The sequence below is a fragment of the Oncorhynchus gorbuscha genome, linkage group LG18 (assembly GCF_021184085.1).
Source record: "Oncorhynchus gorbuscha isolate QuinsamMale2020 ecotype Even-year linkage group LG18, OgorEven_v1.0, whole genome shotgun sequence".
In the NCBI taxonomy this organism is placed as follows: Eukaryota; Metazoa; Chordata; class Actinopteri; order Salmoniformes; family Salmonidae; genus Oncorhynchus; species Oncorhynchus gorbuscha.
The window spans coordinates 78,061,793-78,087,837 of record NC_060190.1 but is presented as its reverse complement, the minus strand read 5'-3'; the positions used below and the strand labels follow the sequence as shown (position 1 = coordinate 78,087,837).

The 26,045-nt window shown below is 46.3% G+C and overlaps 2 protein-coding genes across 3 annotated transcripts in view; one reads left to right on the top strand and one right to left on the bottom strand.

Annotated features, from left to right (window-relative positions):
• Window positions 1-26,045, bottom strand: part of LOC124002471 (dystroglycan 1-like) — an 83,862-nt gene that overhangs the window by 46,593 nt on the left and 11,224 nt on the right. The gene's annotated exons all lie outside the window — the stretch shown is intronic.
• Window positions 21,963-24,062, top strand: LOC124004213 (extensin-like). Its single transcript, XM_046312976.1, has one exon. The coding sequence runs from the start codon at window positions 21,963-21,965 to the stop codon at window positions 24,060-24,062; it is 2,100 nt and encodes a 699-aa protein (XP_046168932.1).

The window sequence follows — 26,045 nt, the reverse complement described above, 5'->3', positions numbered from 1 at the left end:
GAGTAGCTGCTGCCTTGACAGGAACTAATGGGGATCCATAATAAACCCCAGGAAGAGTAGCTGCTGCCTTGACAGGAACTAATGGGGATCCATAATAAACCCCAGGAAGAGTAGCTGCTGCCTTGGCAGGAACTAATGGGGATCCATAATAAACCCCAGGAAGAGTAGCTGCTGCCTTGACAGGAACTAATGGGGATCCATAATAAACCCCATGAAGAGTAGCTGCTGCCTTGACAGAAACTAATGGGGATCCATAATAAACCCCAGGAAGAGTAGCTGCTGCCTTGACAGGAACTAATGGGGATCCATAATAAACCCCAGGAAGAGTAGCTGCTGCCTTGGCAGGAACTAATGGGGATCCATAATAAACCCCAGGAAGAGTAGCTGCTGCCTTGGCAGGAACTAATGGGGATCCATAATAAACCCCAGGAAGAGTAGCTGCTGCCTTGGCAGGAACTAATGGGGATCCATAATAAACCCCAGGAAGAGTAGCTGCTGCCTTGGCAGGAACTAATGGGGATCCATAATAAACCCCAGGAAGAGTAGCTGCTGCCTTGGCAGGAACTAATGGGGATCCATAATAAACCCCAGGAAGAGTAGCTGCTGCCTTGGCAGGAACTAATGGGGATCCATAATAAACCCCAGGAAGAGTAGCTGCTGCCTTGGCAGGAACTAATGGAGATCCATAATAAACCCCAGGAAGAGTAGCTGCTGCCTTGGCAAGAACTAATGGGGATCCATAATAAACCCCAGGAAGAGTAGCTGCTGCCTTGGCAGGAACTAATGGGGATCCATAATAAACCCCAGGAAGAGTAGCTGCTGCCTTGGCAGGAACTAATGGGGATCCATAATAAACCCCAGGAAGAGTAGCTGCTGCCTTGGCAGGAACTAATGGGGATCCATAATAAACCCCAGGAAGAGTAGCTGCTGCCTTGGCAGGAACTAATGGGGATCCATAATAAACCCCAGGAAGAGTAGCTGCTGCCTTGGCAGGAACTAATGGGGATCCATAATAAACCCCAGGAAGAGTAGCTGCTGCCTTGGCAGGAACTAATGGGGATCCATAATAAACCCCAGGAAGAGTAGCTGCCGCCTTGGCAGGAACTAATGGGGATCCATAATAAACCCCAGGAAGAGTAGCTGCCGCCTTGGCAGGAACTAATGGGGATCCATAATAAACCCCAGGAAGAGTAGCTGCTGCCTTGGCAGGAACTAATGGGGATCCATAATAAACCCCAGGAAGAGTAGCTGCTGCCTTGGCAGGAACTAATGGGGATCCATAATAAACCCCAGGAAGAGTAGCTGCTGCCTTGGCAGGAACTAATGGAGATCCATAATAAACCCCAGGAAGAGTAGCTGCTGCCTTGGCAAGAACTAATGGGGATCCATAATAAACCCCAGGAAGAGTAGCTGCTGCCTTGACAGGAACTAATGGGGATCCATAATAAACCCCAGGAAGAGTAGCTGCTGCCTTGGCAGGAACTAATGGGGATCCATAATAAACCCCAGGAAGAGTAGCTGCTGCCTTGGCAGGAACTAATGGGGATCCATAATAAACCCCAGGAAGAGTAGCTGCTGCCTTGACAGGAACTAATGGGGATCCATAATAAACCCCATGAAGAGTAGCTGCTGCCTTGACAGGAACTAATGGGGATCCATAATAAACCCCATGAAGAGTAGCTGCTGCCTTGACAGGAACTAATGGGGATCCATAATAAACCCCAGGAAGAGTAGCTGCTGCCTTGACAGGAACTAATGGGGATCCATAATAAACCCCAGGAAGAGTAGCTGCTGCCTTGGCAGGAACTAATGGGGATCCATAATAAACCCCAGGAAGAGTAGCTGCTGCCTGTTTCGTGCTTTTGTTTTCTTCTTCTAAAATATTAGAATTTATGAGGCCAGCAAACATATTCTTCACACGCTAAGAATGTATTTCCTCCAACGTGACAATGAAAAAAGTACCTCTCACAGGAACCAAAACAAGCTGATGCCGTTTCCCACTGTATGCTCTTTCTCTGTGCCTGATTGGTCCAGAATGAGGAGAAATCTGCACATCCCTGTGCCTGATTGGTCCAGAATGAGGAGAAATCTGCACATCCCTGTGCCTAATTGGTCCAGAATGAGGAGAAATCTGCACATCCCTGTGCCCGATTGGTCCAGAATGAGGAGAAATCTGCACATCCCTGTGCTTGATTGGTCAAGAATGAGGAGAAATCTGCACATCCCTGTGCCTGATTAGTCCAGAATGAGGAGAAATCTGCACATCCCTGTGCCTGATTGGTCCAGAATGAGGAGAAATCCGCACATCCCTGTGCCTGATTGGTCCAGAATGAGGAGAAATCCGCTTCTACACCTGCATTGCTTGCTGTTTGTGGTTTTCGGCTGGGTTTCTGTACAGCACTTTGAGATATCAGCTGATGTACGAAGGGCTATATAAATACATTTGATTTGAAGTGTCAAGTGTGGGACATGACCTTAGAGACTTACCCAGAAAGTCTCAGTGTTGTAATCATTGCCAAAGGTGTTTCTAACATGTATTGACTCAGAGCGTTGAATACTTATCTAATCAAGATTTAATTCCAAAAATACGGAACATCTTTCTTCCACTGACAGATTATTTTGTGTAGATTGTTAACAGAAAATTACAATTAAATCCATTATATTCCCACTTTGTAACACAACAAAATGTGTAAAAAGGGGTGTGAATACCTTCTGAAGGCTCTGTATCAGTCAAGGGGTGTGATTACTTTACATTTACATTTACATTTAAGTCATTTAGCAGACGCTCTTATCCAGACTTCCTGAAGGCTCTGTACCAGTCAAGGGGTGTGAATACCTTCTGAAGGCTCTGTACCAGTCAAGGGGTATGAATACTTTCTGAAGGCGCTGTACATAGAGAGTTCTGTTGATCTGTTCTAGTGCAGGTCTATGCAGGGGCATTTGGTTTGCCTGGCCTGGATTGTAAACGCATTGTCATCATGCCTATGACCCGTGACTGAAAGGTCATCCTGCTTGAGTTTAGTTTATTTAGATACCCATTAGTCCATCAGGGAACTTCCTGGGTTCCTATTCCTGGGTTCCTATTCCTGGGTTCCTGCTCTATACAGAGATTCCACAGATAATTCTAATTTCTAGATTCTAGATTCTAGATTCTAATTTCCAGAATAACTCATGTCATGCTCAAGGTATTTATACACTGGGAGAAATGTATTCTACTTTGAAAAATGGAAACGCAGCATCATAATGTTATGTTCGTGTAATGTGTTCTCCTGTGTACTGTGACTAGAATTTGTTTGATCTGTGTGTATTATTTTATAATTGTACGTATTACTGAGCACCGTTGGAGCTCATAAGAACATGAGCATTTTGCTACACCTGCGATAACATCTGCAAAATATGTGTATGCTGAGACCAATAAAATTAGATTTGATACTGAATAAATATATACAGTAGGGCACAAAATTATTTAGTCAGCCACCAATTGTGCAAGTTCTCCCACTTGAAAAGATGAGAGAGGCCTGTAATTTTCATCATAGGTACACTTCAACTATGACAGACAAAATGAGGGAATAAAATCCCAAAATCACATTGTAGGATTTTTAATGAATTTATTTGCAAATTATGGTGGAAAATAAGTATTTGGTCACCTACAAACAAGCAAGATTTCTGGCTCTCACAGACCTGTAACTTCTTCTTTAAGAGGCTCCTCTGTTCTCCACTCGTTACCTGTATTAATGGCACCTGTTTGAACTTGTTATCAGTATAAAAGACACCTGTCCACAACCTCAAACAGTCACACTCCAAACTCCACTATGGCCAAGACCAAAGAGCTGGCAAAGGACACCAGAAACAAAATTGTAGACCTGCACCAGACTGGGAAGACTGAATCTGCAATAGGTAAGCAGCTTGGTTTGAAGAAATCAACTGTGGGAGCAATTATTAGGAAATGGAAGACATACAAGACCACTGATAATCTCCCTCGATATGGGGCTCCACGCAAGATCTCACCTCGTGGGGTCAAAATGATCACAAGAACGGTGAGCAAAAAATCCCAGAACCACACGGGGGGACCTAGTGAATGACCTGCAGAGAGCTGGGACCGAAGTAACAAAGCCTACCATCAGTAACAAAGCCTACCATCAGTAACAAAGCCTACCATCAGTAACAAAGCCTACCATCAGTAACAAAGCCTACCATCAGTAACAAAGCATACCATCAGTAACAAAGCCTACCATCAGTAACACAGCCTACCATCAGTAACAAAGCCTACCATCAGTAACAAATACCATTACATTTACCATTTAAGCCTACCATTTACCATCAGTAACACAGCCTACCATCAGTAACACAGCCTACCATCAGTAACATTTACATTTACATTTAAGTCATTTAGCAGAAGCCTACCATCAGTAACAAAGCCTACCATCAGTAACAAAGCCTACCATCAGTAACAAAGCCTACCATCAGTAACAAAGCCTACCATCAGTAACAAAGCCTACCATCAGTAACACAGCCTACCATCAGTAACACAGCCTACCATCAGTAACATTTACATTTACATTTAAGTCATTTAGCAGAAGCCTACCATCAGTAACAAAGCCTACCATCAGTAACAAAGCCTACCATCAGTAACACAGCCTACCATCAGTAACACAGCCTACCATCAGTAACACACGACGCCGCTGTTCCCAGAGGCTCATCCTTCAGCTGCTCAAGAAAACAAGTGGTCCCCATTTTGTTTTGTCTGTTTTTCAAATCCCAGGATGTAGCTTAGCTTTATAAACAAAGCATTCCTGTCCTGTCTGACAGACAACATGTTCTTACTGGAGGTACACATACTGTATAGGTGACAATCCCCCCCCCCGTTGTATCATCCTGTTCCATCAGTATAAATAAACATAATTACCCGCTGAACTCAGTGTCATCTAATGATGATGCCATAATTTGTGTTTTTTGGACGGTAGCCTAATGGTGCTTGTAAGCAGGCAGAGATGAACGTCTCGGAATTCAAAAAACAACCAATTCACACGGGGGACATGGAACGGGGACGACTGAGGCAAAATGTGAGAAACTAATTTAGGCCTCGGCCTGCTTTTAGCCCTAATGCTTTAGAATAACTATCCTGCTTTAAAAAAAAACACTTTGGTGGAGTTGATGATAGAGACTGTACAGTAATTCATTTTCACAGGCTACTTCAAACCACGTCTCATCTATCCTAGATTAAACGCCTAACTTTACTGCTTGAATGAATGAGTGTAAAACCAGTGAAAAGGACAGCTTGTGGCATAATGGAGCATTTTAATGGAGAGCTGTTGCTGTCCGAAAGATGGAAAGCAGAGTAGTGAAAACCAGAACCCTTAAAAAAAGGGACAGGTCAACCTAAAAACAACGTTTGTCTGATGTTTTCGGACGTCAAAAGCGGTCTTATATTTTAGATTAAATCCACGTCCCATTCTGTGGAGCAGTCCACCCAGCTATGTCCAGACATATTTCAGTTTATTCCTGTTTTTTGTTGTTGTCTAGGCTACTTAACCACAACACGAGGCTAACTGTCACTGTGGATAGTGTGATATCTGGGGGAAGCTTGAAGCCACTTGAGATAATACATTAGAAAGATGACATCATCAGACTCCACCTCCAGCCATCTCTATCATTAAACCTAACATGACATCATCAGACTCCACCTCCAGCCATCTCTATCATTAAACCTTACATGACATCATCAGACTCCACCTCCAGCCATCTCTATCATTAAACCTAACATGACATCATCAGACTCCACCTCCAGCCACTTCTATCATTAAACCTAACATGACATCATCAGACTCCACCTCCAGCCATCTCTATCATTAAACCTAACATGACATCATCAGACTCCACCTCCAGCCACTTCTATCATTAAACCTAACATGACATCATCAGACTCCACCTCCAGATGACATCATCACCTCCAGCCATCTCTATCATTAAAACTAACATGACATCATCAGACTCCACCTCCAGCCATCTCTATCATTAAACCTAACATGACATCATCAGACTCCACCTCCAGCCATCTCTATCATTAAACCAGCCTTACAATGATGGCAAAAAAACAACATATGAGAGTGCGCTGACCCTGGTGCTAGTGGAGGGACAGCTGACCCTGGTGCTAGAGGGGGTACAACTGGAGGTTAAATGTTTGAATGGGGTACGGGACTATAAAAAGTTTGGGAAACACGGCTGTAGACGGTCAGACAGATGAGAGGAGATGACAACACAGGCCTATTTTGGCAAGCCCCGTCCGCTAGGAGACTGCATACCCAGTGTAATTAGGCTAACCCGTCATCCGACTAGACTCACTGACTGGTGGAATTCCTACACTAGCCAATGGGATGAGGCCTTCCTGACCTGTCAGAGCCTCACCCAATCAACACACCACATGCCCTTTCAACGTCTCCCAATAGAACCAGAGACACAGCTGATACCTGTTCTATTAATGGCAGTAGGCAGGCAGGGTGAGAAGACAGGGAGGCATTCCTATAACAGGACAACATAGAGAGAACGTTGAGAAGAGGGAGAGCTAAGCAGACAGGCGACAAGGCCAGGGAGGAATGGTGCCACACAGACACTCAGAACATCTCTTCAAAAAGGAAGATTAGCATACATCTAGGTTCTGATTACTGGCCTAAATATCCTGTTTCATAGAGCATCTGTATTTAGTCCAGAACAAGGACTACATTTAATCTGGTTCCAGATTAAATAAGTATTTTAACTCTACAGGTCAACGGAATAGTTCTAGGAAGAAGACGACAGGCCAAATCATCCTTCTGGTTCAAAATTGGGCTCCCGAGTGGCGCAGCGGTCTATGGCACTGCCGTCTCTGGTTCGTATCCAGGCTGTATCACATCCGGCTGTGATTGGGAGTACCACAGTGCGGCATGGAATTGGCACACCTTCGTCCGGGTCTGGCCGGGGTAGGCCGTCATTGTAAATAAGAATTTGCCTAGTTAAATAAACGTAAAATAAAAAAGTATTAAACAAATATTTAAAAAATAAAATTGAACATCCTCTTAGTTCAACTGAACATACTGTAGGAGAGCATCCTCTTAGTTCAACTGAACATACTGTAGGAGGAGAGCATCCTCCTAGTTCAACTGAACCTACTGTAGGAGGAGAGCACCCTCTTAGTTCAACTGAACATACTGTAGGAGGCTGTAGGAGGAGAGCATCCTCTTAGTTCAACTGAACATACTGTAGGAGGCTGTAGGAGGAGAGCATCCTCTTAGTTCAACTGAACCTACTGTAGGAGGGTGTAGGAGGAGAGCATCCTCTTAGTTCAACTGAACCTACTGTAGGAGGAGAGCATCCTCTTAGTTCAACTGAACATACTGTAGGAGGAGAGCATCCTCGTAGTTCAACTGAACATACTGTAGGAGTCAGTAGGAGGAGAGCATCCTCTTAGTTCAACTGAACCTACTGTAGGAGGCAGTAGGAGGAGAGCATCCTCTTAGTTCAACTGAACATACTGTAGGAGGAGAGCATCCTCTTAGTTCAACTGAACCTACTGTAGGAGGCAGTAGGAGGAGAGCATCCTCTTAGTTCAACTGAACCTACTGTAGGAGGCAGTAGGAGGAGAGCATCCTCTTAGTTCAACTGAACCTACTGTAGGAGGCTGTAGGAGGAGAGCATCCTCTTAGTTCAACTGAACCTACTGTAGGAGGCTGTAGGAGGAGAGCATCCTCTTAGTTCAACTGAACATACTGTAGGAGGAGAGCATCCTCTTAGTTCAACTGAACCTACTGTAGGAGGAGAGCATCCTCTTAGTTCAACTGAACCTACTGTAGGAGGAGAGCATCCTCTTAGTTCAACTGAACATACTGTAGGAGGAGAGCATCCTCTTAGTTCAACTGAACCTACTGTAGGAGGAGAACATCCTCTTAGTTCAACTGAACATACTGTAGGAGGAGAGCATCCTCTTAGTTCAACTGAACCTACTGTAGGAGGCAGTAGGAGGAGAGCATCCTCCTAGTTCAACTGAACATACTGTAGGAGGAGAGCATTCTCTTAGTTCAACTGAACCTACTGTAGGAGGAGAGCATCCTCTTAGTTCAACTGAACATACTGTAGGAGGGTGTAGGAGGAGAGCATCCTCTTAGTTCAACTGAACCTACTGTAGGAGGAGAGCATCCTCTTAGTTCAACTGAACCTACTGTAGGAGGAGAGCATCCTCTTAGTTCAACTGAACATACTGTAGGAGGCAGTAGGAGGAGAGCATCCTCCTAGTTCAACTGAACATACTGTAGGAGGGTGTAGGAGGAGAGCGTTCTTCCACCATATGTGTGCACCATAATGTTGTGTGTATCTCCATGCCAAGAAACGTAATAACAAGCTATTCTTAGCAACACTCCAATGAGTCTGTGAATTATGAAGGAAGAAATGGGAGAGGATGGACCAGGCGGCGTCTCTTGGAACACAAAGACAATAAATAACCAGGGTTGGTGGTTGAACTGTAGAACTATAGAACACAAAGACAATAAATAACCAGGGTTGGTGGTTGAACTGTAGAACTATAGAACACAAAGACAATAAATAACCACGGTTGGTGGTTGAACTGTAGAACTATAGAACACAAAGACAATAAATAACCACGGTTGGTGGTTGAACTGTAGAACTATGGAATTGTAGAGCCAACAAAACTATAGGAACAAGTGAATCTTCTTGAAACTGCTGGTCATCCCTCTATATGGTGCTCGTGTGATGAGGGGTTGGGATACAAAAGCTAAAGACAATGTTTCCGTAGACTGTACGGTAAATCGATCCCTTTAAGACAGAAGCTATTACGAAACTAAATTAAAATAATTATTAGAACAGTAGTGCAGAGAGTGTCGTTTCACATTAAACCATTTTCAAAAAAGTGTGCCTGCAACAGGCTGGAACTTCATACCCTCATGTCCCTAAATGTCCCATAGTCCCTTATTCTACCTGCTAAACTACTGGTCAGGTGAAACCACATATTCCTAACTAGAATTGTAAGTACGGCGTCCAGCTCCAGTATCAAAAGTAGCATCACAAATTTGAATTAAAAATATATTTCAAACAAATACATTAAATGCATGTTGAAATATATCTTCCAAAATATTTCCAAATATATGTTTATATATATTTACCAAATATATCGATAAATAGATTGTTTAAAGTATTTTAAAATATATTAAATACATTTTTAACATATACAGTATCATGTATCTTAGAAAACCCATTTAAAAACGATTTAAAATATAAACATAATATATGAATAATAATAAATAATAATATATGCCATTTAGAGGACGCTTTTATCCAAAGCGACTTACAGTCATGTGTGCATACATTCTACGTATGGGTGGTCCCAGGAATCGAACCCACTACCCTGGCGTTACAAGCGCCATGCTCTACCAACTGAGCTACAGAAGGACCATACATGAAGTTGGAAGTTTACAGACACTTATGTTGGAGTCATTAAAACTAATTTTTGGGCCAAAATTCACCCAACTCATTGTGAGAAGCTTGTGGAAGGCTACCCGAAACATTTGACCCAAGTTAAACAGTTTAAAGGCAATTCTACCAAATACTAATTGAGTGTATGTAAACTTCTGACCCACTGAGAATGTGATGAAAGAAATAAAAGCTGAAATAAATAATTCTCTCTACTATTATTCTGACATTTCACATTCTTAAAATAAAGTGGTGATCCTAACTGACCTAAGACAGGGAATTTGTACGAGGATTAATCAGGAATTGTGAAAAACTGAGTTGTAATGTATTTGGCTAAAGGTTTATATAAACTTCCGACTTCAACTGTATCTTTCCTCCGTATGGGAAGCAGTTGTCAACAATCAAAACATATTTTCTAATTTGGCTTAGATCAAAGGTTTCCTGGGGCAGCAGGGTAGCCTAGTGGTTAGAGCGTTGGACTAGCAGCCGGAAGGTTGCAAAATCAAATCCCCGAGCTGTCGTTCTGCTCCTGAACAAGGCAGTTAACCCACTGTTCCTAGACCAGTTAACCCACTGTTCCTAGACCAGTTAACCCACTGTTCCTAGACCAGTTAACCCACTGTTCCTAGACCAGTTAACCCACTGTTCCTAGACCAGTTAACCCACTGTTCCTAGACCAGTTAACCCACTGTTCCTAGACCAGTTAACCCACTGTTCCTAGACCAGTTAACTCACTGTTCCTAGACCAGTTAACCCACTGTTCCTAGACCAGTTAACCCACTGTTCCTAGACCAGTTAACCCACTGTTCCTAGGCCGTCATTGAAAATAAGAATTTCTTCTTAACTGACTTGCCTCATTAAATAACACTCTAAAACATTTTTTGTATGGAATCTAGCATCGGCCAAAGTCCTAGTAGGCCCAGGTACATGTCTGATTTCTTATACATTAAGCCTTGTGGTTTTGGCCATTGATATACGATATATAATGAAGGCAGAGGAGCAGAGACATAGGAAGACACAGGCTATGCAGATCTTAAACATGGATAGTTTCAGAGACTGAAACAAACATCTAGGAGCAGAGCATAGGACACGAGGCAGTATTCGCTGCCGAAACTGCTTCAACAAAAGCACTGAGTAAAGGGTCTGAATACTTCTGTTAAATGTGATATTTCAGTGTTTTTTTTTTGTGTTTTTTTTAAATACATTTGCAAACATTTCTAAAAACCTGTTTTTTGCTTTGTCATTATGGGGATTGTGTTTAGATTGATGAGGGGGGGGGGACTATGTAATCCATTTTAGAATAAGGCTGTAACATAACAAAAATGTGGAGAAAGACGAGGGGTCTGAATACTTTCACAATGTTCTGTATGCAAGGCTTAATTTAAACACGAAGGAGGTGGAGAAAAATCTGAGAGCAGTATTAGTACATACACAAACCGTTTCTTAATGATCTCAAGGCCTAAAAATCCTTCTTTAATCTGTCTCCTTACCCTTTTATCCAAACGGATTGAGGTGAATTTAACAGATGACATCATCACTGAGGGATCATAACTGATCTCCTGGATTCACCTGGTCAGTCTAGGTCTTGGAAAGAGCAGGTGTTCCTAATGTTTTGTCCACTCAGTGTATAGTCCCAGGCTCATGGTGGTGTATGGGCCAATTTACATATAGTCTTCTAAGTACACTTGTGGAACTGTTCATCCCATTATGTATAGAAAGACCCACATAACCATATATGGTTATGCCAATGTCACACATTGGCCTCATTATTTATACACGGCCCATAAGCAGTGCAGCATCAGTGGCAGTCATTGTGTGTAATCACCATGTTCTCAGCCTTCTGGGTAACCATACAGCCTCTTTAGACACACGCATGTACAAACGCACACACACCGCACGCGCACACCACACACACACACACACACACACACACACACACACACACACACACACACACGCACCCACCCACACACACGCACGCACGCACGCACGCACCACACACCCCACACACACACACACACAAACCCCACACACACACACACACACACACACAAACCCCCCACACACACACACAAACCCCACACACACACACACACAAACCCCACACACACACACACAACACCCCACACACAAACCCCACACACAAACCCCCCCCACACACACACACACACACACACCACACACCCCACACACACACACACACACCACACACACACACACACGCACAAACAAGCACATGCACACACCACACACACACACACCCCACACACACACACCACACACACACACACACACACACACACACACACACACACACACACACACACACACCCCACACACACCACAACTCATATAGCCTCAATGGAGAAACCGAGATCAGAGAGGAGAATGGAGTGTAATAATGCCTTGGTAGAATATCACACTGATGATACACAGGATACATGTATCTCAGTCTGTAGTCATAGCAGCAGTCATGAGGAGTGAGTGGAATAAAGGTTTTCATGTCTGTTACTTGCTGGAGTATCGTCTTTTATGAGATAATATCCTAGTCTACTTTATCGCTGTCTGTATTATTCAAGAAACTGGCCTACCTTCCTGTTCGAAATTGTATCACAGATTTAGTATTAGCTAAACAGTTTAGTGAATATCCCCAGTTCTCCTAGTCCAGTAATCTACCCCAGTGTTCCTAGTCCAGTAATCTACCCCAGTTTTCCTAGTCCAGTAATCTACCCCAGTGCTCCTAGTCCAGTAATCTACCCCAGTGCTCCTAGTCCAGTAATCTACCCCAGTGTTCCTAGTCCAGTAATCTACCCCAGTTTTCCTAGTCCAGTAATCTACCCCAGTGCTCCAAGGCCAGTAATCTACCCCAGTGCTCCTAGTCCAGTAATCTACCCCAGTGTTCCTAGTCCAGTAATCTACCCCAGTGTTCCTAGTGCTCCTAGTCCAGTATTCTACCCCAGTGTTCCTTGTCCAGTAATCTACCCCAGTGCTCCTAGTCCATTGCTCCTAGTCCAGTAATCTACCCCAGTGTTCCTAGTCCAGTAATCTACCCCAGTGCTCCTAGTCCAGTAATCTACCCCAGTGTTCCTAGTCCAGTAATCTACCCCAGTGTTCCTGGTCCAGTAATCTACCCCAGTGCTCCTAGTCCATTGCTCCTAGTCCAGTAATCTACCCCAGTGTTCCTAGTCCAGTAATCTACCCCAGTGCTCATAGTCCAGTGTTCCTAGTCCAGTATTCTACCCCAGTGCTCCTAGTCCAGTAATCTACCCCAGTGCTCCTAGTCCAGTAATCTACCCCAGTGCTCCTAGTGCTCATAGTCCAGTGTTCCTAGTCCAGTAATCTACCCCAGTGCTCCTAGTCCAGTAATCTACCCCAGTGCTCCTAGTCCAGTAATCTACCCCAGTGCTCCTAGTCCAGTGCTCCTAGTCCAGTAATCTACCCCAGTGCTCCTAGTCTAGTAATCTACCCCAGTGTTCCTAGTCCAGTAATCTACCCCAGTGTTCCTAGTCCAGTAATTTACCCCAGTGTTCCTAGTCCAGTAATCTACCCCAGTGTTCCTAGTCCAGTAATCTACCCCAGTGCTCCTAGTCCAGTAATCTACCCCAGTGTTCCTAGTCCAGTAATCTACCCCAGTGTTCCTGGTCCAGTAATCATCCCCGAGTGCTCCTAGTCCATTGCTCCTAGTCCAGTAATCTACCCCAGTGTTCCTAGTCCAGTAATCTACCCCAGTGCTCATAGTCCAGTGTTCCTAGTCCAGTATTCTACCCCAGTGCTCCTAGTCCAGTAATCTACCCCAGTGCTCCTAGTCCAGTAATCTACCCCAGTGCTCCTAGTGCTCATAGTCCAGTGTTCCTAGTCCAGTATTCTACCCCAATGCTCCTAGTCCAGTAATCTACCCCAGTGCTCCTAGTCCAGTAATCTACCCCAGTGCTCCTAGTCCAGTGCTCCTAGTCTAGTAATCTACCCCAGTGTTCCTAGTCCAGTAATCTACCCCAGTGTTCCTAGTCCAGTAATCTACCCCAGTGTTCCTAGTCCAGTAATTTACCCCAGTGTTCCTAGTCCAGTAATCTACCCCAGTGTTCCTAGTCCAGTAATCTACCCCAGTGTTCCTGGTCCAGTAATCTACCCCAGTGCTCCTAGTCCATTGCTCCTAGTCCAGTAATCTACCCCAGTGTTCCTAGTCCAGTAATCTACCCCAGTGCTCATAGTCCAGTGTTCCTAGTCCAGTATTCTACCCCAGTGTTCCTAGTCCAGTAATCTACCCCAGTGCTCCTAGTCCAGTAATCTACCCCAGTGCTCCTAGTGCTCATAGTCCAGTGTTCCTAGTCCAGTATTCTACCCCAGTGTTCCTAGTCCAGTAATCTACCCCAGTGCTCCTAGTCCAGTAATCTACCCCAGTGCTCCTAGTCCAGTGCTCCTAGTCCAGTAATCTACCCCAGTGCTCCTAGTCCAGTAATCTACCCCAGTGTTCCTAGTCCAGTAATCTACCCCAGTGTTCCTAGTCCAGTAATCTACCCCAGTGTTCCTAGTCCAGTAATCTACCCCAGTGTTCCTAGTCCAGTAATCTACCCCAGTGCTCCTAGTCCAGTAATCTACCCCAGTGTTCCTAGTCCAGTAATCTACCCCAGTGTTCCTGGTCCAGTAATCTACCCCAGTGCTCCTAGTCCATTGCTCCTAGTCCAGTAATCTACCCCAGTGTTCCTAGTCCAGTGCTCTAGTCCAGTGCTCATAGTCCAGTGTTCCTAGTCCAGTAATCTACCCCAGTGCTCCTAGTCCAGTAATCTACCCCAGTGCTCCTAGTCCAGTAATCTACCCCAGTGCTCCTAGTGCTCATAGTCCAGTGTTCCTAGTCCAGTATTCTACCCCAATGCTCCTAGTCCAGTAATCTACCCCAGTGCTCCTAGTCCAGTAATCTACCCCAGTGCTCCTAGTCCAGTGCTCCTAGACCAGTAATCTACCCCAGTGCTCCTAGTCTAGTAATCTACCCCAGTGTTCCTAGTCCAGTAATCTACCCCAGTGTTCCTAGTCCAGTAATTTACCCCAGTGTTCCTAGTCCAGTAATCTACCCCAGTGCTCCTAGTCCAGTAATCTACCCCAGTGCTCCTAGTCCAGTAATCTACCCCAGTGCTCCTAGTCCAGTAATCTACCACAGTGTTCCTGGTCCAGTAATCTACCCCAGTGTTCATAGTCCAGTAATCTACCACAGTGTTCCTAGTCCAGTAATCTACCCCAGTGCTCCTAGTCCAGTAATCTACCATGGTGTTCCTGGTCCAGTAATCTACCCCAGTGTTCATAGTCCAGTAATCTACCCCAGTGCTCCTAGACCAGTAATCTACCCCAGTGTTCATAGTCCAGTAATCTACCCCAGTGCTCCTAGTCCAGTAATCTACCCCAGTGCTCCTAGTCCAGTAATCTACCCCAGTGTTCCTAGTCCAGTGCTCCTAGTCCAGTAATCTACCACAGTGTTCCTAGTCCAGTAATCTACCCCAGTGCTCCTAGTCCAGTAATCTACCACAGTGTTCCTAGTCCAGTAATCTACCCCAGTGCTCCTAGTACAGTAATCTACCCCAGTGTTCCTAGTCCAGTGCTCCTAGTCCAGTAATCTACCACAGTGTTCCTAGTCCAGTAATCTACCCCAGTGCTCCAAGTGCTCCTAGTCCAGTAATCTACCCCAGTGCTCCTAGTCCAGTGCTCCTGGTCCAGTAATCTACCCCAGTGCTCCTAGTCCAGTAAATCTACCCCAGTGCTCCTAGTCCAGTAATCTACCCCAGTGCTCCTAGTCCAGTGCTCCTGGTCCAGTAATCTACCCCAGTGCTCCTAGTCCAGTAAATCTACCCCAGTGCTCCTAGTCCAGTAATCTACCCCAGTTCTCCTAGTCCAGTAATCTACCCCAGTGCTCCAAGGCCAGTAATCTACCCCAGTGTTCCTGGTCCAGTAATCTACCCCAGTGTTCCTAGTCCAGTAATCTACCCCAGTGCTCCTAGTCCAGTGCTCCTAGTCCAGTAATCTACCCCAGTGCTCCTAGTCCAGTAATCTACCCCAGTGCTCCTCGTCCAGTAATCTACCCCAGTGCTCCTCGTCCAGTAATCTACCCCAGTGCTCCTAGTCCAGTAATCTACCCCAGTGCTCCAAGGCCAGTAATCTACCCCAGTGTTCCTGGTCCAGTAATCTACCCCAGTGCTCCTAGTCCAGTAATCTACCCCAGTGCTCCTAGTCCAGTAATCTACCCCAGTGCTCCTAGTCCAGTAATCTACCCCAGTGTTCCAAGGCCAGTAATCTACCCCAGTGCTCCTAGTCCAGTGTTCCTAGTCCAGTAATCTACCCCAGTGCTCCTAGTGCAGTAATCTACCCCAGTGCTCCTAGTCCAGTAATCTACCCCAGTGCTCCTAGTCCAGTAATCTACCCCAGTGCTCCTAGTCCAGTAATCTACCCCAGTGCTCCTAGTCCAGTAATCTACCCCAGTGCTCCTAGTCCAGTAATCTACCCCAGTGCTCCTAGTCCAGTAATCTATCCCAGTGCTCCTAGTCCAGTAATCTACCCCAGTGCTCCTAGTCCAGTAATCTACCCCAGTGCTCCTAGTCCAGTAATCTACCCCAGTGCTCCTAGTCCAGTAATCTACCCCAGTGCTCCTAGTCCAGTAATCTACCCCAGTGCTCCTAGTCCAGTGTTCATAGTCCAGTAATCTATCCCAGTGCTCCTAGTCCAGTAATCTACCCCAGTGTTCCTGGTCCAGTAATCTACCCCAGTGCTCCTAGTCCAGTAATCTACCCCAGTGTTCCTAGTCCAGTAATCTACCCCAGTGCTCCTAGTCCAGTAATCTACACCAGTAATCTTCAGCAAACTGACCGTGGGCCACTATGTTTCTTTAAACACACGTTTTAAATCAACTTGTGAATTTGATTGAATATAGCTATGACCCCCCCACTTATAACTTAATGCAGATTATTATAAATGATTCAACAGAGGTAACAAGTTGTCCAGTGTTGGAAATCCTCACCGGTACCCTAGTTTCAGGAAAGAAACCTTATTCGCTGCTGCCATTGCTCACACACACACACACACACACACACACACACACACACACACACACACACACACACACACACACACACACACACACACACACACACACACACACACACACACAGCTGCTGCCAAATTCACAAAGAAGTGTCTCAGAGTAGGAGAACTGATACAGGATCAGGTCTCCTTATTCATTATGATTTAAAAGGATTAGGCTAACAGGGTAAAACTGATCCTACATCAGAAATCCTACTCCTAGTCCGAGACGCTTTGTGAATACAGGTCCTTTTCCGACAAATTAGCCAACCTCGACTGCTGCTGTTGCTGCCATGACGATGACACAAACACACACAAACACAAACACGGAGATGTGCGTGTGTGAATGTGTTAGCCAAAACAAAATCCAGCTCCTTACACTACAAATAAAGAGGATCTCCCTTTCCTCAACTTTGTTCAGACGATCTAGAGCTAGGCTGCGAAGGCAGTGCAAATGATGTGGTAATCAGCCCTAATGAAACGATGATATCGGAAAACACACATCTCGGATAGAGTGAAGAATGAACAAAGCAACAACACAAAATGCCATGCTGATCCTCAACAAGGGTGACCCCTCAGGGGTGACCCTCCAAGTTTGCTGATGACACAACAGCGTTAGGCCTGATCACAGACAACGTACAGGGAGGAGGTCAGAGACCTGGCCGGGCGGTGCGGTGCCAGGCCAACAACCTCTAACCTCAACGTGAGCAAGACAAAAGGAGCTGATCGTAGACTACAGGAAAAAGGCTGGGCCGAACAGGCCCCCATTAACCTCAACGTGAGCAAGACAAAAGGAGCTGATCGTAGACTACAGGAAAAAGGCTGGGCCGAACAGGCCCCCATTAACCTCAACGTGGCTGTAGTAGAGTTTCATGCCCCTGGACCAAAGTCACCCAGAAAGTTGTGAGGAGGGCACGACAAAAAACCTTTTCCACCTCAGGACACAGAAAAGACTTGTGGTGCACAGTGGAATGAAAAGGGTAACGACACCCCAAAAATGTAACATTTCTCTATTTTTCCCTGACGTGGTCTCCTGATGTGATTTAATCCTATTGTGTGTGTTTTTTTATGTTATAAACTTGTGATTTTATCAGTGAAAACCTGACAAAACAGAATCCTGAAGAGAAAAAACTGAATCCGGTAAAAAAAATCTAACAGATTTCATAGAAAGTCAGACAGACAGGCAGGCAGGCAGGCAGACAGACAGACAGACAGACAGACAGACAGACAGAGACAGACAGAGACAGACAGAGACAGACAGAGACAGACAGAGACAGACAGAGACAGACAGAGACAGACAGAGACAGACAGAGACAGACAGAGACAGACAGAGACAGACAGAAGACAGACAGACAGACAGACAGACAGACAGACAGACAGACAGACAGACAGACAGACAGACAGACAGACAGACAGACAGACAGACAGACAGGCAGCAGGCAGGCAGGCAGGCAGGCAGGCAGGCAGGCAGGCAGGCAGGCAGGCAGGCAGGCAGGCAGCTGAGACAGACAGACAGCTTGGCAGACAGACAGCTTGGCAGACAGGGCAGTTGGTGAAGGAATGGATACACACACACGGTTTGTAGGGGACAGTTGTTTGACAACTGGCATCTTCGTACCCCTCTTCAGTCACAGTAGAATTGCACCTAGAACACTGAAACACCCTGCTAAACCCTAGTTAACCTCACATCTAGAACACTGATACACCCTGCTAAACCCTGCTAAACCCTGCTAAACCCTAGTTAACCTCAGCAGAACACTGATACACCCTGCTAAACCCTGCTAAACCCTAGTTAACCTCAGCAGAACACTGATACACCCTGCTAAACCCTGCTAAACCCTGCTAAACCCTGCTAAACCCTAGTTAACCTCAGCAGAACACTGATACACCCTGCTAAACCCTGCTAAACCCTAGTTAACCTCACATCTAGAACACTGATACACCCTGCTAAACCCAAGTTAACCTCACATCTAGAACACTGATACACCCTGCTAAACCCAAGTTAACCTCAGCAGAACACTGATACACCCTGCTAAACCCTAGTTAACCTCAGCAGAACACTGATGCACCCTGCTAAACCCTGCTAAACCCTAGTTAACCTCACATCTAGAACACTGATACACCCTGCTAAACCCTGCTAAACCCTGCTAAACCCTAGTTAACCTCATTAGAACACTGATACACCCTGCTAAACCCCAGTTAACCTCACATCTAGAACACTGATACACCCTGCTAAACCCCAGTTAATCTCATTAGAACACTGATACACCCTGCTAAACCCCAGTTAACCTCACATCTAGAACACGGATAAACCCTGCTAAACCCTGCTAAACCCAAGTTAACCTCACATCTAGAACACTGACAAACCCTGCTAAACCCTAGTTAACCCAAGTTAACCTCACATCTAGAACACTGACAAACCCTGCTAAACCCTGATCACCTCAAATCTGGAGCAACTCGCTAATGGGTTTCCATCTTTAAGATCATTTAGATTTGTGGATCTTAAATTAAGGTTAATGTTTATGACTTTTTTAAAGCAAGATGCAATAGCGGTGTTATCTGACCAGTTAGGAGCGAGGAGTTAGGAGCGAGGGAGATAGGAGCAGGGGAGATAGGAGCGAGGGAGATAGGAGCGAGGGAGATAGGAGCGAGGAAGTTAGGAGCGAGGAAGTTAGGAGCGAGGGAGATAGGAGCAGGGGAGTTAGGAGCGGGGGAGTTAGGAGCGAGGGAGATAGGAGCGAGGGAGTTAGGAGCGGGGGAGTTAGGAGCGGGGGAGTTAGGAGCGGGGGAGTTAGGAGCGAGGGAGTTAGGAGCGAGGAGATAGGAGCGAGGGAGATAGGAGCGAGGGAGTTAGGTTGCGAGGGAGATAGGAGCGAGGGAGATAGGAGCGGGGAGTTAGGAGCGAGGGAGATAGGAGCGGGGAGTTAGGAGCGAGGGAGTTAGGAGCGAGGGAGTTACAGAATATTGCAGTAGGACTGCAGTTGTTGCATTCAAGACAATGATGGAAATCTCTGTGTGTGTGTGAGATGTATGAGTGTGTGTGAAATGTATGAGTGTGTGTGTGTGTGTGTGCTAATCTGCAGGAGCAGAGAAAACAGTTTGCCATGTTCCCTTTAAAGCAAGGGGATGACAATAGAATTGAGCTTTAAAATAACCAGGGAAAGATAGTCTTCCCCCTTTCTCATTGAGTTGTGGTGGGAGGCGGTCTACAAGACTAACTCCATTGAAACAGCTGCTTTGTTTAGTGTGTACTGGCCTACAGACAGATACAGTGGGAAGGGTTTAGACATGCCATGGAGGAGTGAAGAGGCCCGGGGGCAACGCAACAGAGACTACAGATGGATGGGTGGATTACTGCAACTTTAAAAGGCCATCTCTCTCTCTCTCTCTCTCTCTCTCTCTCTCTCTCTCTCTCTCTCTCTCTCTCTCTCTCTCTCTCTCTCTCTCTCTCTCTCTCTCTCTCTCTCTCTCTCTCTCTCTCTCTCTCTCTCTCTCTCTCTCTCTCTCTCTCTCTCGCTCTCTCTCTCTCGCTCTCTCTCTCTCTCTCTCTCGCTCTCTCTCTCTCTCGCTCTCTCTCTCTATATAAAACTATTTATTTTAACATTTTATTTGTTGTATGTTTGTTCTCTAAAAGGTTTTGGAGAAGGAGAACACACATTTCTGTGAGTGCTGTTTGCTAGTGCTTCCAAAAGTAGCTATGACAAAAACACGTTAGGCTTTCACTTCAGAAAACACGTTAGGCTTTCACTTCAGAAAATACGTTAGGCTTTCACTTCAGAAAACACGTTAGGCTTTCACTTCAGAAAATACGTTAGGCTTTCACTTCAGAAAACACGTTAGGCTTTCACTCTCAACTGTGTTTTTGCAAACAAACTCTTCCCTTTGAAAAACCACAAAACTATTTATTTTAACATTTTATTTGTTGTATGTTTGTTCTCTAAAAGGTTTTGGAGAAGGAGAACACACATTTCTGTGAGTGCTGTTTGCTAGTGCTTCCAAAAGTAGCTATGACAAAAACACGTTAGGCTTTCACTTCAGAAAACACGTTAGGCTTTCACTTCAGAAAACATCACAAGAGGAACTACAGCAGAAGGCCTTTTAATGTAGAAAACACACCTGGTATGTTTGAACTGGGAGAGAGGCCACAACCTGCCCTAGCTAGCAGGAAATGTGTGTGTGTGTGTGTGTGTGTGTGTGTGTGTGTGTGTGCGTGCGTGCGTGCGTGCGTGCGTGCGTGCGTGCGTGCGTGCGTGTGTGTGTGAAATGGAATGCTTTGGGGCGAGCTGAAGAGAACAAACTTAACATTTCTGAACTGCCAAAGAGTCCACCTGGAATGCTATCTGGTACTCTGACAGAAAAGACCCCTCTCAGAACACAGAAACATGGTATAGAAGGTGTAGGATACACATTATAGGCTGGGTGGTGAACTGTGTCCTTGTTGTTAGGCATCAAAGTGTTACGTGATATCTGAAACTATTATACTGATATGAACCTAGTAGTTAGATCTCTGTGTAACTTAGTAGTTAGATGTCTGTGTAACTTAGTAGTTAGATCTCTGCGTAGCCTAGTAGGTCGATCTCTGTGTAACCTAGTAGTTAGATATCTGTGTAACCTAGTAGTTAGATCTCTGTGTAACCTAGTAGGTCAATCTCTGTGTAACCTAGTAGCTTAGATCTCTGTGTAACCTAGTAGCTTAGATCTCTGTGTAACTTAGTAGTTAGATCTCTGTGTAACCTGGTAGTTAGATCTCTGTGTAACCTAGTAGTTAGATCTCTGTGTAACCTAGTAGTTAGATCTCTGTGTAACCTGGTAGTTAGATATCTGTGTAACCTAGTAGCTTAGATCTCTGTGTAACCTAGTAGTTAGATCTCTGTGTAACCTAGTAGCTTAGATCTCCGTGTAACCTAGTAGCTTAGATCTCTGTGTAACCTAGTAGCTTAGATCTCTGTGTAACCTAGTAGTTAGATCTCTGTGTAACCTAGTAGGTTAGATCTCTGTGTAACCTAGTAGCTTAGATCTCTGTGTAACCTAGTAGCTTAGATCTCTGTGTAACCTAGTAGCTTAGATCTCTGTGTAACCTAGTAGGTCGATCTCTGTGTAACCTAGTAGTTAGATCATTTGAAACAATAATGTATGTTCAGTAACAGACACAAACACTAAGAGAGAAAACAATCCATTCTAAAAACTAAATCTAATGTAGCTCGACGAAGCACCATGGCTTTTAGCTGCTTTAGACTACACTGCTATTAGGCCTACTGTAACAATGCTTCTTGTAAGGGCAGGGTTGAAGAGAGAACCTCTGTGTCTGTAGATGTGGTACATCTGGGAAGCAGACATGATGTGTGATGTGTCACTAGAGTGGCCACGGTCTTAGCCATCATATAATAGCTGAGGTGCTGATGTCCTATCGCCACTAATCAAACAAGGTCTCTGTCGTCACACATCGGATGTGCTGCTTCAGTTGCCAGAGTCAGGGTCAACTCTGCCTGGCAGCCGGCCCTAGTTTACACACCCAGCCCTGGTTTACACCCCAAGCCCTGGTTTACATACCCAGCCCTGGTTTACACACCCACCCCCTGCCCTGGTTTACACACCCAGCCCTGGTTTACACACCCAGCCCTGGTTTACACCCCAGCCCTGGTTTACACCCCAAGCCCTGGTTTACACACCCAGCCCTGGTTTACACCCCAAACCCTGGTTTACACACCCAGCCCTGGTTTACACCCCCAGCCCTGGTTTACACACCCACCCCCAGCCCTGGTTTACACCCCCAGCCCTGGTTTACACCCCCAGCCCTGGTTTACACCCCCAGCCCTGGTTTACACACCCACCCCCAGCCCTGGTTTACACCCCCAGCCCTGGTTTACACACCCACACCCAGCCCTGGTTTACACACCCACACCCAGCCCTGGTTTACACACCCAAACCCAGCCCTGGTTTACACACCCAGCCCTGGTTTACACACCCACCCCCAGCCCTGGTTTACACACCCAGCCCTGGTTTACACACCCAGCCCTGGTTTACACCCCCAGCCCTGGTTTACACCCCCAGCCCTGGTTTACACACCCAGCCCTGGTTTACACACCCAGCCCAAGTTTACACACCCAGCCCTGGTTTACACCCCCAGCCCTGGTTTACACACCCACCCCCAGCCCTGGTTTACACACCCACCCCCAGCCCTGGTTTACACCCCACCCCCAGCCCTGGTTTACACCCCAAGCCCTGGTTTACACCCCCACACCCAGCCCTGGTTTACACACCCAGCCCAAGTTTACACACCCAGCCCTGGTTTACACCCCCAGCCCTGGTTTACACACCCACCCCCAGCCCTGGTTTACACACCCACCCCCAGCCCTGGTTTACACACCCACCCCCAGCCCTGGTTTACACCCCAAGCCCTGGTTTACACCCCCACACCCAGCCCTGGTTTACACCCCCAGCCCTGGTTTACACCCCCAGCCCTGGTTTACACACCCACCCCCAGCCCTGGTTTACACCCCCAGCCCTGGTTTACACCCCCACCCCCAGCCCTGGTTTACACATCCACCCCCAGCCCTGGTTTACACCCCAGCCCTGGTTTACACCCACCCCCAGCCCTGGTTTACACACCCACCCCCAGCCCTGGTTTACACCCCCAGCCCTGGTTTACACACCCACCCCCAGCCCTGGTTTACACCCCCAGCCCTGGTTTACACCCCCACCCCCAGCCCTGGTTTACACATCCACCCCCAGCCCTGGTTTACACCCCCAGCCCTGGTTTACACACCCACCCCCAGCCCTGGTTTACACACCCACCCCCAGCCCTGGTTTACACACCCAGCCCTGGTTTACACACCCAGCCCTGGTTTACACACCCAGCCCTGGTTTACACACCCAGCCCTGGTTTACACACCCAGCCCTGGTTTACACACCCAGCCCTGGTTTACACACCCAGCCCTGGTTTACACACCCACCCCCAGCCCTGGTTTACACACCCACCCCCAGCCCTGGTTTACACCCCCAGCCCTGGTTTACACACCCATCCCCAGCCCTGGTTTACACACCCACCCCCAGCCCTGGTTTACACACCCAGCCCTGGTTTACACACCCAGCCCTGGTTTACACACCCAGCCCTGGTTTACACACCCACCCCCAGCCCTGGTTTACACACCCAGCCCTGGTTTACACACCCTCCCCCAGCCCTGGTTTACACACCCAGCCCTGGTTTACACATCCACCCCCAGCCCTGGTTTACACACCCACCCCCAGCCCTGGTTTACACCCCCAGCCCTGGTTTACACACCCATCCCCAGCCCTGGTTTACACACCCACCCCCAGCCCTGGTTTACACACCCAGCCCTGGTTTACACACCCAGCCCTGGTTTACACACCCAGCCCTGGTTTACACACCCACCCCCAGCCCTGGTTTACACACCCAGCCCTGGTTTACACACCCTCCCCCAGCCCTGGTTTACACACCCAGCCCTGGTTTACACATCCACCCCCAGCCCTGGCTTCCAGGTTACACACCAATCCCAGCCCTGGCAATGCCCACCAACACAGGCTAGTCAAATCAGTAGGAAGACCACCACCCCCCCCAGTAAATGGTTGTGAGTCAGCAATACAGGGATAGTCTCTTTCTAAGATTTAAACATTACAACACCTTCCTTCCAGGTGAAAATCAATCTAGACATTTCAATCCTTTGAACGTCACTCTGTCTCTCCAACGTAAGCAAGAAAGGCCTCAACCTAACGCTGCCGCGGTGCAGTTCGGTGAGTCATCTCAGGCAGCATTGTGACTACTGATGTTTTGATTGAAGGAATGCGTGTTGTCATCTGTGTTCTGTGAGGAGGCTTTCACAGTAAACACAGGGCCCGGTTCTATCTGACCTTCACTAACCTAACATAACAACATAACTGAGACACGAAAAAAAACTTTCTTTCTGGTCCTGAAGAGACAAAATAAAAAACTGTTAGGGTCTCCAATCCACTAAATGTGGAGTGTCGCCTTGTTAACGTCGCACCACAGACTCTCTTTAACACCTGAATCATCACTAGCTCTTTTAAACTGATGCATGCTGGGTCTTTCTCTGTGTCTGGTGTGTCTGGATGAAAGCCTTCACTTAAGCTGTGTCAATGTGTGAGTTTGTTTGAACCAATAGAGGACTGTGTGTATGTGCGTGTCTGTCCACACGTGCGTAACCTATGTGTATGTTGGGGGGGGGGGGTGACAACGAATGACTGAGTAAAGTAAAACTCTCAAATAGAGGACATTGTTCCTCGTTTTAAGTGTAAAGAGACACAGGTCAGTGTGAAAGCAGAGCTGTTTAACTGTGAGAAGTAGCACATAGCCCTGTCCTCTGCTGCTACATCTCTATTGACGAGGCAACGTACCAAACGGGACTCTATTTCACTCTACAGCGCCATTTGGGATAGAAGCAGAGGCTCATGTCTGCCAGGTGGAGGAGGACATTGCTTAGCCCCTGTCAGAGAACAGAGAATAAGCATGGCTGGTCTATACTACTCAACCTACCATGGGTCCCAATAATAGAATATAACTTTATTGTCCATCCAGGATAGAGTTACACAATAAGAATATAACTTTATTGTCCATCCAGGATAGGGTTACACGATAAGAATATAACTTTATTGTCCATCCAGGATAGGGTTACACGATAAGAATATAACTTTATTGTCCATCCAGGTTAGGGTTAGACGATAATAATATAACTGTATTGTCCATCCAGTTACACGATGAGAATATAACTTTATTGTCCATCCGGAATAAGGTTACACGATAAGAATATAACTTTATTGTCCGTCCAGGATAGGGTTACACGATAAGAATATAACTTTATTGTCCATCCAGGATAGGGTTACACAATAAGAATATAACTTTATTGTCCATCCGGAATAAGGTTACATGATAAGAATATAACTTTATTGTCCACCCGGAATAAGGTTACACGATAAGAATATAACTTTATTGTCCATCCGGAATAAGGTTACACAATAAGAATATAACTTTATTGTCCATCCGGAATAAGGTTACATGATATGGGCCATTCTTTTTTTTTCTTTTTTATAAAATATTGCGATTTGACTTGCAACACATATCAAAACACCAGGGTGAACTGTTGAAATCGAAGACATTAGGCCTTTTCACAGAGCATTATGCTTAGCACCAGGCTAGACTGGCCCCCGGGGTACATTTTCCCCAGGCTAACCTGTCCCCAGGCTATCTTCTCCCCCAGGCTAGACTGGTCCTGGGCTAACCTGTCCCCAGGCTATCTTCTCCCCCAGGCTAGACTGGCCCTGGGCTAACCTGTCCCCAGGCTATCTTCTCCCCCAGGCTAGACTGGCCCTGGGCTAACCTGTCCCCAGGCTATCTTCTCCCCCAGGATAGACTGGCCCTGGGCTAGCTTAGCATGTGTTCACACAAGCATTTGTTAACCCTGGGCTAAGTATTCACACTGGTATTCCGAAGCCCTAGAATAAACGGACAAACAAAACACCCGACATGTTATCTCACATATACATGACCAATGTTC